This window comes from Phacochoerus africanus, chromosome 10 (assembly GCF_016906955.1).
Source record: "Phacochoerus africanus isolate WHEZ1 chromosome 10, ROS_Pafr_v1, whole genome shotgun sequence".
NCBI classification, from domain to species: Eukaryota; Metazoa; Chordata; class Mammalia; order Artiodactyla; family Suidae; genus Phacochoerus; species Phacochoerus africanus.
The window spans coordinates 7,357,888-7,377,336 of record NC_062553.1 but is presented as its reverse complement, the minus strand read 5'-3'; the positions used below and the strand labels follow the sequence as shown (position 1 = coordinate 7,377,336).

Here is a 19,449-nt window from a genome sequence, read left to right as displayed (position 1 = left end):
GACACCAACACAAAGGCCCAGTCATCAGCTTTCCCCTCGGGCCCCACAGACTGACCAGTCTCTGAGATGACAAGAAGGATTCAAGCTAGACTCATAGCATGGAGCACTTTCCCAGGAACATACCAGCTGTGATGGCTGGGTCCTACCAATGGGCCATCAGTACACATATGCAAACGACGCTTAGCCAACCCCTGGTACTCACACGTTCCTTTTATTATGTGAAGATATACACAGAATTTTAATGTTAGGAAGATAATGGCAAAGCTCATGCTCAAAAAAGAAAAGAAAACAACCCCAGTGGGAATAACAAAATGGCTCGAGGTGACCCCATAGACATCAGCGATATCTGTCATTGTGGTGAATGTCACACTGTTGGCTGGAGGCTTGTCACCATTGAAGGGTCTAGAACCTCAGAGGCTCTTCATTTGGTGGGAGGTCTGAGAGAACCAGATCTGGAAGGTGTAAATAGAACAAAACCAAGATCGAAATGCCACTCAGTAAAAGTACAGAAGACATGAAAACTAGGACCCCTGCTCCAGTGGAGAATCAAAGTTAAGAGACTAGAGGAGTTCCCATTGTGGCTCAGTGGTAATGAACCAGACTAGTATCCATGAGGATGCGGGTTCGATCCCTGGCCATACTCAGTGGATTGAGGGTCCAGCATTGCAGAGAGCTGCGATGTAGTTGCAGATGCAGCTTGGATCCTGCATTGCTGTTGCTGTGGTGTAGGCCGGCAGCTGCAGCTCCAATTTGACCCCTAACCTGGGAACGTCTGTATGCCATGGGTGCCGCCCTAAAAAGACCAAAAAAAAAAAAAAAAGTTAAGAGACTAAAGGGCAGGAAGAAAACATTCAGACTTGGGTACAGAACCAAAGATTCCAAAGGTAGGAAAAAGGGAGAGCTGAGGCTATTGAGTGAGATGAATGAGCAGGTCACTCTGGAAAACAACAGAAAACATCTCTATTGTCTGAGGTTAGATATTAAGGTGACCTTTTAACATCAAGGTGTCAGGTTACATGGGTCCCATCAAAGATTCTGTAACTCAGTCCAACTCACCAAAACAAAGACGATGGTATATCCTTTCTGGGCTTCATGATGTCCTTGGCTCCCAACTGAATTTGGTTTCTATCACCTAAGTTCATGCTTTATTAGTTACATATCCCTGAGAAACAATTTACAAGAATCTTAGAAGCACAGAACAACATATATTTATTATAACACAGTTTCTATGGCTCAGGGGTCCAGGCTTTTCTTTGCTAGATTCTCCACTTCAGAGCTTCATCTAAAAGCTGCGATCGAGGTGTTGGCCAGGGCTACAATCTCACTGCAAGTCTCAAAAAGATCCTCCTCCAGGGTCACGTGACTGTTGGCAGCATCCATTCCATCCAGGCTGTGGGACAGAAGACCTCAGTTTCTTGCTGACTGTCACAAGCTACTCTCAGTTCTATGCCATGTGACATCCTCCACAGGGCAGCTCACAACACGCGTGGCTTCTCCATTGCTAGCCAGGGAGAATCTGCTGGAAAGACAATGTACAATCTCATGTAATATAATTGCGTATACTCAATACCCTTTGTCATATTCTATGGTTTGAAGCAAGTTAGAGGATGTGCCCACACACTCTGCAGAGGAAATTATACAAAGGTGTTGACTACTACAGGGTGAGATCACGGCAGCAACTTTGAATCTGTCACACATCAACAAAGCTGCTTGGTCCTGGGTCTCGATACTCTTCTGTTCTCCTTGAGATATTCAGCAAAGACACCATAGGCTTGGCAATGAACTGTACCACGTAGTTAAGTACAGGCTCCTGGACCAGATAATGGAGGCTTCTCTAATCATGCCGGAGTTGATGGGACAAGGTTACTTCTCCTTTCTGTTGGCTAATTGCTGAGCTCCGATTCCCAGAAATCAAAACTTCCCTTTTCCCAAATAGACAGAAAACACAAACCAAATGAAATGGGGGAAAGCATTTCACAAGGAAAAGTATTAGGGATTGACATGTGGGTCCCCTCAACCTACTTCACAAGTTGGGACAGAGCTGGGTAATAAGGACTTGTGAATAAGGCTTAAGGGATTTGATTGACTCAGTCTGAGTCAGCCTTGTTATGTGGCTGCCAAGAACAGCAAAGGCTCTTTTAGACTCACTCCTTGTCCAGAGGGAGGATTACTCCAGAGGAGACAAGCCTTTCTCACTTTGGGCTGCTCTGACCACAACGGAGGCCGCTGCTCCTTCCACATCTCACATTCTAGAGGGGACATGGGTACATCCCTTGCCTGCAAAGGAGCGCCCCCAGGAGGTTGAGGAGGAAGGCAGGGAATATAACAAAATGAGGACTCGGACTATTTAACCTGCGAATACCTGAGTGCAGAATAGCTCTGTTTTCAAACATTAGAGGGCTGTCTTCTCCACGTGTTATCAGATGGTTTTATGGGAGCCCAAAGGATAGAACCGATACCCTTCTCTGAAGTCCTGAGGAATCAGATTTCTACTCAGGCTGAGAAATACTTTCCAAAAGCACAGCTGCCATAGAAGAGAGTAGATGCTTCTCACTGGAGATTGTCATTGAGTCATTCAGTTACTCAATGAACTTTCATTAGCTCCTATTGACTGCCACACACCAAACTAGGAAGATACCCCACAAAGGAGATGCGTTCCCTGTCTTCCAGGAAGGTGCTTTGAATAAGACAAACTTTCTGTGCCTGGAAGTAACCAACAATCTCCAAGCCTCAGACATGCAGTTCTTGCTCCTGTGCCATAGAGGAAATCACAGCTGGGTTCCTAGGGCTCTGTGTGCCTTCTCATTCTGGAACCAGGATGAAAGAACTGAAGGCAGGAGATAAGCAAGAGTGTTGGTGGATCCTCAGGATGCCTTTGAAATCTTAAGCTCAGAGGAGGCTGATCTGCTCATATCCCATTGGCTAAAGCAAGTCACATGGCCAATACCGATGTCCATTGACAGAAAATCAGTCTTTCCACCGGGGGGCGCTGTAAGGCACGGCAACACGCAAGTATGTCTAACTCAATATAGGGAGCCAGGGAGAACATATCGTGAAAATAAAATAGTTTACTTTGGCATCTTCAGAGACAGTCTGTGGGAGTTGAGGGGACAAAATTCGGTGGAAGACTTAGTAAGTCTTTAGAAGAAACTTTGAGAATGGAGAAGACTCTTTTCTTTCCCTTTCTTTCTTCCTTTCTTTCTTTCCTGCACTCCTAATATGCAGAAGTTTCTGGGCTAGGGATCGAACCCCAGCCACAGCAGAACAACTCTGGATCCTTAACCTGTTGAGCCACCAGAGAACTCCAAGACTGTTTTTTTTGACAGTCTTGAGCCAGTCACTCCCAATTTCCAAAATCACTGTGTATTCAAACATAGACTTACTATATAGGATAATACATTTCAGAGTGATTGTTTATAAATTAGTTAGCTCTGGTCTAAGTGAAAAGGTTTTCTTTCCTGGGGAGAAAAGTGAAAAAATAAACTTCCCACTCAGGAAAGAAATTTCCAGAAATTTAAATGAGCTGAGAAATAGCTGAGAAATGACAGTATGAAGAACTAGCTTAATCCAGGAATGAAAGGGAGTGCATCAAGAAAAAAAAAAAAAGATATAAGAAGCTGAATTTAATTAAGGGACCTAGAAGGGAGATATTTGTAGTTGTTCTCCGTGAGGAATAACAAACGAAAGATTGTCATTTCGGGTTGTAAAGGCCTAAATTATGGTCCTCTGCACGTGTCCCTCCTCAAAAAAGAATTTACTTAATCTATTTAGGAAAAAAATCTCAGAGTTGGAGGGAGCAAAAGCAGGCTGATAACAGTTTGTTTATTCATGTGTTTATAAGAAATTATTAGTGCCCTGCCACCACAAGCAAAGTAATTCCCAATAGAGTAGAAGAGAAAAAAATGTCACTTTTTTCCTAAGTGTGGCTGGTGAACCGAGGGAGGTTGGATAAGGCAGGGATGGGCCCTTAGCCTAAAATACTTCATTGCACGTCCTTTAATTTTTAATACATTTAATTCCTGTATTGGGGGAGGAGGTGTTTTGTTTTTGTTTTTTTTGTAAACCTTCTGGTACAAAATCATTCCGTTAAAACTTTTGGAATCAACGTGCCAAATGCCACCTGCACCATGCAGTCATTTTCAATGAAAAAACTACCTTGTTCTCTTTAGAGGAAGAATTCAATTTTATTTATTTATTATTATTTTAGGCTCACACCAGCAGTATGTGGAAGTTCCCAGGCTCGGGATCGAATTGGAGCTGCAGCCACTGGCCTATGCCACAGCCACAGCAACGCCAGATCCCCGACCCACTGAGCAAGACCAGGGATCAAACACGCATCCTCCTGGATACCAGTCGGATTCATTTCCGCTGCGCTGCAATGGGAACTCCTTATTATTTTAAAAATATCGTGGTGATGGTAATAAAATCACAACCAGCATTTCTCTCTAAAGCTACCACTAGGGCCTTGGGTGGGCACAACTGGGGTGAATATGGTGAGTTCCTATCTTTCTTGACGTGTAAGTTGCTGTTTGCAAGGCAATGTCTGGTGAATAGAAGGTAGAAGCCCTCTTTGGAGTTCTGTGTCTACGAGCTGCTAGTCATGTGAACCTGGCTTATAGCAACACTAACCATTTATTGAGCACTTACTGTGTACTACTTATGGTTCTAAGTTTTACATGTATTAACTCATATAATCCTTACAACAACATCATGAGATGCGGGCATTCTTATTATTGCCCTTTTATAGACAAGAAAACAGAGATACAGGAGTTCCCGTTGTGGCTTAGCAGAAATGAACCCAACTAGTATGCATGAGGATGTGGGTTTGACTCCTGGCCTTGCTCAGTGGGCTAAGGATCTACATTGCCGTGAGCTGTAGTGTAGGTTCCAGATGCAGCTTGGATCTGGCATTGCTGTGGCTGTGGTGTAGGCTGGCAGCTACTGCACTGAATCAACCCCTAGCCTGGGAACTTCCATACGCTGCAGGTACTGCCCTCAAAAGACAATACAATAACTTTCCCCAAACATATAAAGGTCTTCTACAAAGCAATGACAGCAACAACAGCAACAAAAAAGGCAAAAGACACGAATAGGCGCTTCATAAAAGAAGATATCCAAAGAGTCATTAGCCTAGAAAAAAAGTGATCAACTTTATTCATAATCACAGAAGTCCAAATTAAAACCAAGATGACCCCATACTAGGGAGAGTTCCTGGTAGTAAACAGACTAAGGCTGCCAAGTGCTGGAGAAGAAACAGAAAAGCCATGGAAACTCAAACACTACCTGCGCAGAATGAGTCCACCTCCCTTCCTTGGACAATGGTGTGTTTTAACCACTCAAGCTGGACTTTTGCAAGCCCTCTGATGTAGCAATCCCCACTTATAAGAGTGCACCAAAAAAAAAAAAATCATATATCAGAATATTTACATATAAGAGTTCCCTTGTGGTGTACTGGGTTAAGGATCTTTGTCACTGCAGCATCTCGGGTCATTGTTGTGGTGCAAGTTTGATCCCTGGCCCGGGGAATGTGCACATGCCTTGGGCGTGGCACCCCCTACCCCCCAAAAAAGAATGCTTACATAGGAATGATTTGGGAAAGTGCAAAACTGGAAGCAATCTGAACACCTTCAATGGTAGAACTAACAACCTTGTGATACTCATACATGTAATGTGATCCAGGAGTAGCAATGAACTTCATCTCCAAGCAATGGTGGATGAATGTCATAAGCAATGCTGAAAAAAGCACTGGGTCACAGAAGAATACTGGACAATGGCATTTAAATAATGTTCCAAGTTGCAAATTTAATCTCTAATATTAAAAGTCAGGAGAGTGGGTGACTTGGGAAAGGAGGGGGGTGATGGAGAAGAGGTGCAGGAGCCTTGTGGCGGCCAGCAAGGACCCCTCCCTACGTCTCCAACCCACTTCCTCGTTTCCTGGTTCAAGAGTTGCGTTGAAAGTTGACTGTTTGAGTATTTGCCATTCTTTAGATCTCAGGCATCAGATAAGGATTTCTTTATTCACTTTCTATGCAAAAGAAAATATTGAAGTGTACACACCAATTGATCATTTGACATCAAAAACCTGGCCCCTGCTTGACCCTGTTCCTATGAAATTAGAAATCCAAATATACAAGAAACGTCATGTTTAATAAAGCTAAACACAAACAGCTTTAAATGCCACAGACTTAAAAACACTCCAGTACAACAAATGGGCAATTTCAATTTTGTTTTTTATTTCAGCTCTTATCTACTCAGTCTTAATCCTGGAATTGCTTTTGGGTAGTGGAATTACTGGTTTCATTGGTTTTTACCCCCCTCTTTCTAATTTTCGGTGATTTTCCAAGTTAGCTATAATAAGCAAGTATTACTTTGGAATAAAATAATGGCAAAAGTAAACTTTAAAATTTAGCTTAACCTTTAGTACTGAGATGTGGAAGTTTAAAAGTGACAGGCAGCCCTTGCTCATGTATCACTTGGGGCCTGTAAATGCTTCTTTCCCCTCTGATATTTCCAGTAAACTCAATAGAGAATTTTGGCATTGAAACTCTTCTTTTGAAGCCAAGCCCATAACTCCTGGATGTGGCCCAGACCCCTTACTTTTTTGAAGCCTTCTGTTCCCTGACCAACGAGTTGGAAGGAGGGCCCCCTTGATGGCCAAGTTAAAATGATCTTTTTCTCTGAATACATCAAAAATAATTTTTTTTTTTTTTTTGGGCCACACTTGCAGCATGTGGAAGTTCCTGGGTAGGGGTTGAATCAGAGTTTCAGTTGCCAGCCTACACCACAGCCACAGCAACAATGGATCCTTAACCCACTGAGCGAGGCCGGGGATCAAACCCACATCCTCATGGATATTAGTCAGGTTCTTAATCCACTGAGCCACAGCAGGAACTCCACGTCAAACATTTTTAGGGTTGGTTTATATGCATAGAACACAGTAGTATCCATCTCTTGACTGATTGAATGATTTACTAATTAAGTGGCTCAACATTTGATTCCATGGTTTTGGCTTTCTTTATTCTCTAGTATAACATATAATTACAGAGCTAATGTGAAAATTACGAGAAAAATTTTATAAAACATCACTTAAGGGTGTCATTTCAAGGATTTTTTAAAAAATAACATTATATTTCACCAACTTTAAGATTCTTTTTTTACATTTTAATATTTATGAAATTGGGATTATCTCTCACTTAATGGCATCTTACAACATGGTCAGCCAAACAGTCATTATGAGGCTGATGTCACTGCCTGCTCATGGGTGGACTTGGCTGTTGCTGCAGGCAGCTTCTAAACTGCCTCCCTACCTCCTGGACGTCTTATTTTTCAGTAACCTCATCCCATATGTTGGGCTGGACCCTAGCAACTTATTTATACCAAATAATGTGACATATGATAAATGTGACAGGATGTCACTTCCGAGGTTAGGTTATACAAAGATTCTGCCTTCCACCTGGGCTGCATTTTTTGCTATCTCACTTGCTCGAAGACGAGGCCCAGTACCCTATGGAGAGGCCATGTGACAAGGCACTGAGAGAGGCTTCAGAATGGCTAATGAGGAACCAGGCCCTCAGGCCAGCAATCTGCAGGGAACTAAATCCTGCCAACAGCCATGGAAGAGAGCTTGGAAGCAGATCCCCCAACACCGAGCCCAGACACGACTGCAGTCCAGGCCAATACCTTGATTAGAACCTGAGCTACTCTGAGCCAGAGGCCCCAGCTTAGCTGTGCTTGGATTCCTGACCCACAGACAATGAAATAATAAATGCGTGTTAAGGTACTAACTTTAGGGTTAATTTGTTATGCAGCAGTATATAACTAATACACCGGCTATCACTTCAACTGAGGTATTAGCATTACTTGAAGGGTATGTGGTGAGTATATTGTTTTATAATATGTTTTCGAAATATACTAAGAATATTCATTGGCTATTTGGATAGTATATATGCAAAGAGAAAAGAATCTGGGCCCTGTGGCATAAACATGACCTTGCAAAGTCAGTGTCCTTATTTGCAGTAATGACCAGGAATTCTCTGTTCTCTTCCAACCAACCACCATGTGTCTATGCAGCTATATTCATTTTTTTGGACTGCCATAACTCAGTACCACACACCGGATGACGTAAACAACAGAAACTTATTTCCTGGGAGCTCGTGCTGTGGTGCAGTGGGTTAAGGATCCAGCATTGCTGCAGCCATGGTACAGGGCGCAGCTGCAGCTCAGACTCAATCTCTAGCCCAGGAATTCTGTATGTCTCGGGTGCAGCACAAAAATAAATAAATGAATAAAACCGATTTCTTCATGGTTCTGGAAGCTAGAAGTCTGAGATCACAGTGTTGGAAGGTTGATTCTTCTGCAGGCCTCTCTCCTTGGCCTGTGACATCATATGGGGGTCCCTGCCTGCAAGTCTGTGGCTGAGTCCCCTCTTCATATAAAGATGCTAGTCATATGAGATTAGGGCCCCCTCCAATGAGCTCATTTGCATTTAATTCCCTCTGTAAAGACCTATCTCCAAATATCTTCTGAAATCCTGGGTGTTAAGACTTACTTTATTTATTTATTTATTTATTTATTTATTTATTTATTTATTTTTGCCCTTTTTTGTTTGTTTGTTTAAGGCCACACCCATGGCATATGGAGATGCCCAGGCTAGATGTTGAATCAGAGCAGTAGTCTCTGGCTTGCGCCACAACCACAGCAACACCAGACCCAAGAGATGTCTGAGACCTGCACCACAGCTCACGGCAATGCAGGATCCTTAACCCACTAAGCAGGGCCAGGGATCGAACTTGTGTCTTCATGGCTACTAGTCAGATTCATTTCCACTGAGGCATGATGGGAACTCCACTGGCAGTTAAGACTTAACATCTGAATTTGAGGGCAGACACAATTCAGCTCATAAATAAGATTATATATATACATATATATGTGTAGATATACATTAGCTCATTATATATAAAATATATAAGCCATATATAATACATATATTAATATTAACATATTAACTCATTATGTATATAAAATATTATATTGGCTCATTATATGTATAAAACATGTATGTATATATTAGCTCATTGTATATACATATAAAATCTGATAAGTGATAGAAGATAATATACTCACAGGTTCTGGATATTGGGATGTCTTTGGGGGCCATGGTGCTGAAAGAGGAAGTGTGGAGAGTTCCCTTCATGCCCGAGCAGGTCACACCTGTGAGTGGAGCGGAGTTGGCAGGTGTTCCTTCCTGCACAAGGAACACCTCCATTCTCACCTATTCAGAGCTAATGGCCCAGTTTGACTTTCCACGGGCTTGGGGCTCTTCTTGTTCATTCTGCCTCTTCAGTGTCACTTGCCTTTCAAGTGAGTACAATTCAACTCAGGCAGCATCCAAGCTTTGTTTTTTTTTAATTTTTCTTTATTTTCTTCCTTCCTACTTCTCTCCCCCTTCCTTCTTTCCTTCCTTCCTTTCTTTCTTCCTTCCTTCTTTCCTTCCCTCCTTCCTTTCTTTCTTTCTCTCTTTCTTTCTTTCCTTCTGTCTTTCTCTCTGCCTTTTTAGAGGTGCACCTGCAACATATGTAATTACCCAGGCTAGGGGTTGAATCTGAGCTGCAGCTGCTGGCCAATGCCACAGGCTCAGCAATGCCAAATCCAAGTTGCATCTGGGACCTACACCACAGCTCACACTGCAGCCCAGTGAATGGGGCCAGGGGTCGAACCTGAATCCTCATGGATACTACTTGAGTTCATTATCGCTGAGCCCCGATGGGAACACCATATTTTCACCATTTTAGAGACGAAGAAACTGAGGCTAAGTAACTTGGACAGCGTCACAGAACTCCTACTGCCTAATTGGGTCTAGACTCCAGCAATCTGGTTTTAGAACCCACCTTCTTGGAGTGTATATCTCCTGAATGTTTATTTTGGGGGAGTTCACTTCATGTTCTCTTTCTAAGTATGAATAGGACTTAAAAGGCATAGGCTGTGAACATAATAGACCTAAAATTACCCCAGGAAGCCCACGGCAACAATTAGAGAGCAGGACATGATATAATGAATGCTGATGTGGACAAGGAATAAGTGAATTAGGAACCAGGAAAGAAAAGGATCAAGGGAGTTAATCAGTTTGGGGATTTTAAACTGACCACCCTAAGTAGCACCCTTCTTCCTGCTGTGCAATAAAGACCAAGAAAGATGAGTGCTAAATAAGACCTTTATTAAGGAGGGAAGAGTATTCGGAGGAGGTAACCACACGAGACCAGGCCAGGCCAGAGCAGACCTCTCTCCCATGGGGCAGGACCCCAGAGAAGAAGCAGAGAGGTCCAGCAGGTTGGAGGCTTCCTGCAGGCAGAGCTGATGGAACAACTGAAGTTATTTTTTCCCAAATTGCTAGCAAATAAGTCCATCTATTTACCTATAGGCGGGCAGAGTGTCCCTGCTAACCAGAACAGCTTCTAGGAAGAGGCGAATCCAGAAAGGCAGTCTGATTTAAATAAGGAACAAGAGCTGCAAAGGGCATTCAATCTTCCAAAGAATGTAGGAGCACATTCTTGATTTTCAGCTCTCAGACGACAGGGGGCCCTGTCTCCAGTTCACACCTCTGTCTCCAGAGCCCACCTGTGCCTGGCACAGAGGACCAGCTAGAAACCTACCCGATGCTGGAAGAAGTGAACCAGTGACCCTGGACACCAGAGCTGAGCACCGAAGCACCCCATGAAATCAAGCTGCCCCAATGTGAGATAAAGGTAGCTGGAAATACATCTTCATAACAGCTACTATACTTAAGGGCTGATTGTATGTGCGGAGAGAAAAACAATTACAATGTACACTGAGCTTTTAAGCCTAGTATTCGTTTACTAAATGCCATTATAACAATATCGCAAAAACTGGATTTAAACACCTTATGCATAAATTCCTAGAAATGCAAGTACATTTTCAAGGCATGAAGAGAGTCCCAGGTCTCTTCTTCTTCATTTGGAGATAGGACATAAAAATCCACTGCACTCCACTTTTATAAAGTGCATACACACAGTTAAGAGAGGACATAGAAAAATGTATCATGAGACAGGAAACACACACACAGAGAAGGACCTGCTGCTGACCTGGTTCTAAATCCAGCATTGCTCATTATCTGCCCTTCAAGAAGTTACTTCACTTCTCTATGTCCCTGTCTAAAATGGGGATAAAAGAAGGTTGTATTCAAATATCCCAGCATTAAGCTTATTGATAACTGGCAAGACTTTTATTCACCTCTATCTACTCCCTTCTTGTTTCCCACACTGTCTGATGGTATTTGGTAACTTCGTATAAGTTAGACATTTTTACATTAGTTTTCAATAAACACTGTTACAAATATATTGAGATATGTCAACTTGAGGGTTTTAAATATAAAGTACTATTTTTTTCATGAGATCAGTTGTCTTAGCTCCAAAGCATCCTATGACATACCTATTACTCCCATAAAGGAGAAAGAAAAAAAAAGTATATATATATATATATATAGCTTGCTCTTATGAGTGTCATTGCACACGCTTTCATAAGAAAAGCAGAGCCAAAATCCAAAAGCGAACACTAGCATCTTTCAAGACTCTTCTCATAGCTTTGGCTCTATTTTAAATCTGGGATCAAAACAAGGCTTAGAAGGGAGAAGGCAGCCCTGCCGGTTTTCAGGGACGATCAGGCCACACTCTGGGGGCCGTCGGGGGACTCTGGGAGGAGACAGCAGCGGCTAGAAATAGCATGTGCTGCTTGAAGCTGAAAGTTCAGGGTAGGATGTAAGCATCTGAGAATCATGGCGCAAATGTTCCTTTGACCTTCCTAATATACAGAGAACCAAGGGCTCGTGACAATTATCAGATTGGATTGTAGTTTTTCTGTTCTGCACCTCTGTGAGCTGCTTGGGGTTAGGGAGTACATTTTATCCTTCTCTATAAATCTGGGCCCAGGTACCTACCGTGGGCTGCTCTGTAGGATGGACCAGTAAATATTTCCATGGAACAGATAAGGTTGGAGGGAGAGGAAAAGGTATATGTACTTTTTTTTTTTTTTTCCCCTGAAGCGTTTGAACCTCTCAGGATCCTTGAATAAGGCCTAAAAGAGAGAATCTGCAAGACCCGCTCATCAAAGCATCCATCAGCTTTGGTCCCAGCAAACTTGAAATCAAAGAGAGTGCCACAATTTCGCAGGGCCCTGAAGGTTTGCCAGCACTCAGCAGGGTCTAATCATTTGAACAAGGGGACCACTTCAGGCCTGCGATACTGCAATTTTTGCAGCCCTGATGTGTGTAATTTGAGGCCACGTTTGACACAGGATCAGAAATATAAGCAGTATGTTGTCTACAGTGGTTTACCAAACACGGCAAATGGACCATACGGTATGAGTATGAAATTGTGCTTATCATACACACTTTGCCCAAATCAATTAAGAATTCATCCCCTCAGGAGCATCATTTACACAACCAGCATCACCATTAAGAAGACATAAGAGCCTGAGATACTTTCGGGCCTCTCAAAAGTGTTTTAATTTCTTTTAAAATCAAAAAGGAGTTCCTGCTGTGGTGCAGTGGATTAAGAATCCAACTACTTGGGTTGCTGTGGCGGTGTGGGTTCAGTTCCTGGCCTGGGAACGTTCATATGCCACTGGTGAGGCCATAAAATAAAATACAAAATAAATTAAAATAAAATAAATACAATCAGGGAGTTCCCATTATGGCTCAGTGGTAACGAACCTGACTAGTATCCATGAGGTCACAGGTTCAGTTTGGCATTGCCATGAGCTGTGGTGTAGGCCAAAGATGCAGCTTGGATCCTGTGTTGCTATGGTTCTGGTGCAGGTCAGCAGCTGCAGCTCCGATTCGAACAGGGAGCTTCCATATGATGTGGGTGCAGCCCTCAAAAGACAAAAAATTTAAAAAATAAAAATAAAATAAAATAAAATCAGAAGAGGTCTCAGAAAATAGGTAAAGAAATTGAAAAATATATTCACTTTTACACCAATGTAATCATGGCTATAATTTAATTTTGGTGAAGGATAGGCCCTGCAAAGGCAAACGTTAGAACTGAACCCTGTAACCGCATGTGGCTAGATTCCATCTGGTGTCATGCAGGGGATAAAAGTCCTGTCTTCAGAAAAACATCCACTAATCCATTAATCACGGGGGAGGGATGGTTTTCCCCGAGGACAGATAGAGTGGGGAACTGGGTGGGCTGGTGGGGGAGGCGTGCGAAGGGCGCGTGAACAGGAAGGAACCACAGCCCCACGTGTTTTCTGGATTTGGCCCTCGTTCTCTCTCTCACAAGCTGTCTGCTCCAGCTAATTAGCAAATCAAAAGAAAGAGAAACAATTCTAGACCTCAGCACAATCAAATTAGAGGAGTTATTTGAGGATACAGTTTCCCCACAAGGGTAATCACCCTTCCTTTTCGTCCAATGAGTGAAACTTTCCTTCCCACATCCAACGCCCGCTCCTCTACCCAAGCAGCTCTGTGGACGGCGGCATTTCACACCTGCTCTCCTCGGTGTCCACAAGGCCGTCTCTATGAAGACAGGAATGCCCAGTATGCAATTAAACCGTACCCATCCAGCTTCCCACGCAACAAGGACCTTTTAAAAATACATCAACTTCTGAGATGATTCAGCAGGAAGGGCCATTAGTGCAACCATCTAAATCAGGACTTGGAAAGTTTATTAAAATTGGATTTTTAACCTGATCCCAATTTCCTCTGCTTATAAAGAATCCCACTGGACTCCTTAATATTCATGCTATTAACCTGAAACATTCAAGCAGCCATTAAGGGAGGGAAGGCTGAGGCTGTACAGGGTAGCATTACAGATACCATCAGGCTGAGCCCAGGCAGGGAGAGTAACCATGGATCCTGCATATCATCCGAGGAAACAATCTCTCTCTCTCCCTCTCTCTCTCCCCCTCTCCTTCCCATCTCCTGACCGCTCTCTTCCATCATACATTTGCGAGAAAGTAAATAAGCAAAAGATACCAAAATCAAACTTACACCAGGTATTCAGTTACAGAGAGCACTGGATCAGGAGTCTATTGCCGTGGATGGATCACTTCCCCCTCTGGTGCCCTCCTGACTCCACTCACTCAGGTCATGATTTTAGACTTCGGTGCCTTTGGTTTTTTGTAAAACATGGAAATCATAGCTCCTCCGAAGGCCAATGCAAGAACCCAAGAAGGTGCAGCTCCTTGGTACAGCACCTGGCGCAAAAGCCTTGCATGGGTCTCGGCTGAAGATATTCCTGCCCTCTGCCCCAACAATACACAGGCCAGTTACTTTTGCTCCCATTTCTCTCCTGCAGACATTATCTCCTGCAGGACACAGTGTCCAACTTCACTGATTCTATTTACAACGTAGCTGATGCTAATGAGGTTCGGTAGAGATGGCTTGTGGATGTCCATCTTGATCCTCCTTGAGATAAGATTTTTCTGCTTTCCTAGGGCAGTGGCGATGAGTTATCTTCCCATCTCTTCCTCAGTAGGCATGATGGCAAACACACACGCACAAGGTGCTCAGTAAAGACTTTGGCATCTTAAAATATGCGGTGCTAAAAAATCACCTCTTAAAACCCTTTCATTTCCTAGTTGATGACCCTGAGTCAAGGATCTTAGGTCACCCATCTGAGAATGACACTGCCTTTTCTAGTTGACTGCCACTGTGTCTCCTGGGCTCCATTTTTTTTTCTTTTCTTTTCTTTTTACGGCTACCCCTGTGGCTTATGCAAGTTCCTGGGGTAGGAGCTGAATCGGGGCTACAGCTGAGGCCTACGCCACAGCCACACCAACACTGGATCTGAGCCGCATCTGTGACCTACGATAACTCATCGCCACTGCCTGCATCCTGCGGCAACACCAGATCCTTAACCCACTGAGCGAGGCCAGGGATCGAATCCGCATCCTCATGCACACTATGTCTCATTCTTAACCTGCTGAGCCACAACAGCAACTCCTGGGCTCCGTTCTTCCACTGCCAACTTTGAAATGGAACCATGTCTGACCTACGCCATGACTCCTTCAGGGGAGTTCAGTTTACAAACTGTTTTTGAGAGTGTCCTATGTTTCAGACACCGTGGAAGGTTCTGGAAGAGATAACAGAATTCCCCATGTTCAAGGCATTTCTACTCTGGTGGGGAAGACAGATCTCTAAGCAGATATTGTCAGAACAGTGTTTGTGTTGTTAGAACAGAGCTGAGCTCTGGGGATACGGAAAGGGAAACGTGAGTCTGGCCCAGAAGGAGGTCCGAGAAGGCTGTTGAAGAGAAATGACAAATGTTTTGGCAGAGATAGAATGCTAACTAAGAACGCGATAACCAAGGAATACTTTCTTTATCTAAGCATGAGAATACTGATCATCGATCAGTGAATGTTACTTAATATAAAAAATAAGAGAAGCTGAAATTCCAGTCCTCCTCTTCTTGCCAGTTACCAGATCTGCTTGGAGTCACTTGGTGCAAGTGAAGCTTGTCACAGAGACTCCAGGCTGGGGCCTGTGGTTCTTATTCCCTTTTAGGATTCCGAGCAGGGAACTAAGCAGATCAGTTAACCTAACTTTGGTTCCTGGGGTGCAAACGGAATCACTGCCAGCCTCCCTTTGCATCTCACAAATGAGTTGTGAAATTCAGACTATGGGCACAAAAGCACTTTGAACTCTTAAGGAAAAGTAATCATGCCAACTTAGAACATCAAAGCTGCTCCCTATTTTGAAGAACTCATGATCTGTGCTGAGCTTAGCTGCTGGTAGGAGCTTAAGGACACCAGTAATTGGCAAGGGTATATCTTAAACTACCATTTGACCCGCGCCACCTCACACATGATTTACGAAGCTTCATAGAATAGGAGGAAAAAGCACTTCTTTTAAAGCTAATGTAAATTTGAATGTTCAGCCTTTTCAAAATGAGGTTTTAAACCGACTTTGTTTTTTCCAGCGTGAGAAATAATTGGCCTATATCACTGTATATGTTTAAGGCAGATGGCATGAAAGGTTGATTTACAGACACTGTGAAATGATGACCACAACAGGTTCAGCTAATATCTAGCTTCTCATTTAGACTATAAAAAGAAAAGAAGAAAAGGATAAAGGAAAAAAATATTTTTTGTGATCAGAACTCTTAGGATTTACTCTCTTAACAATTTTCCTTTATACCATACAGCAGTGCTAACCCACGCCATGGGGTTGTATAGTGTGTCTCTGCTACTTATTTATCATAAAACCAGGAGTTTTTCCTTTCTTTTTTTTTTTTTTTTTTTGTCTTTCTCCCATTTCTTGGGCCGCTCCCACGGCATATGGAGGTTCCCAGACTAGGGGTCTAATTGGAGCTGTAGCCACCGGCCTACACCAGAGCCACAGCAACTCCAGATCCGAGCCCTGTCTGCAACCTACACCACAGCTCACGGCAACGCTAGATCCCCAACCCACTGAGCAAGGCCAGGGACCGAACCTGAAACCTCATGGTTCCTAGTCGGATTCTTTAACCACTGCGCCACGAGGGGAACTCCAAGGAGTTTGTCCTTTCTGACCACCTTCCTCCAATCTGACCCTTGGGGCAACCACAAGTCTGATTAAAGTGACTATTTAAAATAGAAATATAGTTTTTCTTTCTTTCACTTTCTTTTGTATTTTTCTTTTCTTCTTTCTTTTTTCTTTTTTTCATCTAAAATAGGCACATCAGAGTTCCCGTTGTGCTTCAGCGGGTTAAGAACCCGACTAGCACATGAGGATGTGAGTTCGATCCCTGACAAAGCTCAGGGAGCTAAGGATCCAGCGTTGCCACAAGCTGCAGCATAGGTTACAGAGGAGGTGGCTGTGGCTTAGGCCTGCAGCTGCAGCTCTGATTGGACCCATAGCCTGGGAACTTCTGTATGCCACAGGTTTGGCCATAAAAAGGAAAAAAAAATCATAAAAAAATAAAATAGGTATCTTTGATTCAAAGAAATTAGCAGGGTCATTAAACCCTCAAAGTTGGAGCACCCCCCCATCTCAAGAGTAAGGAACCTGACGAGTGTCCATGAGGAGGCATGTTCTATCCCTGGCCTTGCTCAGGGGGTTAAGGATTCCGGGTGGCCTTGAACTGTGGTATAGGTCCCACACTCATGGTTTGGATGTAGTGGCTGTGGTGTAGCCCAGGGAGCTACAGCTCCAATTAATTCAATCCCTAGCCTGGTAACTTCCATATGCCCTGGGTGGGTGTGTGGTGCAGCCCTACAAAAAAAAAAAAGCTTGTTTTCCAAAATAAGACTGGGTCTTGGCTTTCCAGATGCTACTGGCTTATTAGCCAGAAAATGCTGGTCTGTGTTTTGCTTTCTAAAAGAGCAGTGGGCAGCATCACATGACAAAGGGGTCAATTTCCTACAGGATCCCTTATCTAGATGGAAAAGTATTTTTAATCTAAGCAAAGTTAATGAAATGTTTTTTGTTTGTTTGTTTAATTTAAAGGACAAATTCGAATCCTTCAAATATTTATCGTTCAATATTTAAAATATGATCAATCTACTGAAATTTTATCTAAAATAAATTGATGTTCACCTGGCTTTCTTTCTTTCTTTTGCTTTTTTTCTGTTTTGTTTGCTGCTCTGCCTTTGAGGGCGACTTGCTTTGGCTAGGGTAGGCAGGCAGCCCAGTTTCTCCAATGGGATTCCAATCCCATACCCCCCGGAAATCTTAAATCTGAAACAGAGCTGCAGAACGCCTGTGTAGTTCTCACACAACACTTCCCAGCTACAGGAACCAGGGCGCAGGGAGGTGAGAGGGAGACTCGCTTCTTTTAGGAGCTGGCCTTTGCAATCCTGGTGCAAGAGCAGAGGCAGAGCTGACTACTCTGCGCTCTCCTGGTGAAACCGCGTACGCTCGCGGACGGGAAACCAAAGAGGGAGGACGTGTTCAAGGGCGACACGGAGCGATGGAGAGCGGGCTCCTCGCGCGGATCCCGGCCAGGGCTGCCTGGCCGCTGGCGTCGGGGCCCAGCGCCAATGCTTGAGGATGGCTCCCCCTGCTTCTTAGGCGGTGCGGGGATCACTGACGCCTAAGGTAGCACCTGCCCGGAAGGAAAGAGGCGCTAACGCATGCGGGAGGGGCGCAGGTCCAGCGAACCTTGAGATGCGGGAAAGTGGAGGAAGACGTGGGCTCCGGGTTCGGACCTACCCTGCCTTAACAAGACAGAGAGAGGAGACCGGACATCCCAGGTTTGCTGCGACGGCAGTATCACCCAATCCACAACCCACCCCAGCCTCCCAAGCCGCGCTGGTCCTCTCCCCAACCTCCCCTCCCCACCCCCACTGAAACCCAAGGAACTGCCCTGCCAGGTGGGCGGGACCGACTCATTCAGTACCTGTCAGCGAGAGTCCAGAGTCCTGCCCCGCTGGCGGGAGCTCTGAGTAGCCAGCCCGGCAACGACCCGACCCAACTCCGGGCAGCACCAGGGCGGGCCGGGCAGCAGTGGGCGCTCGCGATCCTCCTCTGCCCAACGCGCACCCCCTCAGGGCCCGGCCTCCTCCGTCCCCTCCTCCTGCTCCTGCTCCTCCTCCCGCTCCTCCCCTCAGCGGGTCTGATCGCTTAGTCTCCAGCCTGCAAAGTCCCCGGCGCGCCGGCAGCCAAGAACCGCCGCCACTGCCACTGCCGGGTCTCAGTGGGTGCCTGCACCGCTGCCTCACCCGCCTGCCCGGGGTTGTCCCGAGGCTTGCTCCGCCGGCCGCTGGTGCTCCAAGGCACTGCCCATGGCCCAGCCCGAGAGGCGACTTCGGGTGCCTGACCGGCTGGATCGTAGCGCCGCTCAGGTGAGTGCGGGGCGGGGGCCGCCAGTCTGGGGAGCAGCCAGACACCGGGCCGTCGAGGTGCCCTCACCTGTCATCCCGCACTTAGGGCGAGCGCAGAGCCCAAGGTGAGTTGAGGCTGGAACAAGTGGAGTGGACATAGCGAGAAAAAAAGAAGCGAAGATCAGAGGTTTTCCCATCCTCCTCACCTCCTGCCTTGCCCTCATCTCTGCAAGTCTTCAGGGGCTGGTTTTTACAAGCTGGTATCCAGGTTTCTGACTTAGTGCATCGTTTTTTTTTGTTTGTTTGTTTTTTTGTTTGTTTTGTTTTTTTTTTTTTTTTCCTTTCTTTCTTCATACCCTCTCGCAGAGTCAGGAGACTTGCTCCTCCCCAGCGCTCTTCCCTAGGACCGACCGTGCGGGTCAGGAGGAGCGCAAAGCGCAGCGGAGACTGGGTACCACTCTGGCTGGGAACTGGGGCGGTGATACAGTCAGCAAAAAGTCAGTCTGTGGAGGGAGCATCCAGGATGGGGAAGCCTTCTTCTGGCTTGCTTATAAAGTGGAGAAGAGATGAGGCATTTCCCAAGGGTTGGGGAGGCTGGAAGGAGAGAGATCAATGCGACAGAGGACTCAAAGTAGCCTCTTTACCTAATGCCAATTATGCACAGTTCTGATTTTTTAGGTTACTTTTAAC

General features: G+C 44.8%; 2 protein-coding genes across 3 annotated transcripts in view; one reads left to right on the top strand and one right to left on the bottom strand.

Moving 5' to 3' along the window:
* Positions 1–1,192: 1,192 nt before the first annotated feature.
* LOC125138148 (dachshund homolog 1-like) lies at positions 1,193–18,722 on the bottom strand. The gene is made up of 4 exons (XM_047799408.1): positions 18,658–18,722; positions 18,336–18,571; positions 9,124–9,210; positions 1,193–1,516 (listed from the first exon to the last, which is right to left on the bottom strand). Exons 1-4 carry the CDS (start codon positions 18,720–18,722, stop codon positions 1,476–1,478), a joined length of 429 nt encoding a protein of 142 aa, XP_047655364.1. The 3' UTR covers positions 1,193–1,475.
* The window catches only part of HS3ST1 (heparan sulfate-glucosamine 3-sulfotransferase 1), a 33,926-nt gene continuing 32,901 nt past the window's right edge, over positions 18,425–19,449 (top strand). Inside the window, exon 1 of one of the 2 annotated variants that reach the window (XM_047799182.1) lies at positions 18,425–18,780. The gene's annotated coding sequence lies outside the window, so the exon portion shown is untranslated. The other variant, XM_047799183.1, reaches the window with a different exon arrangement.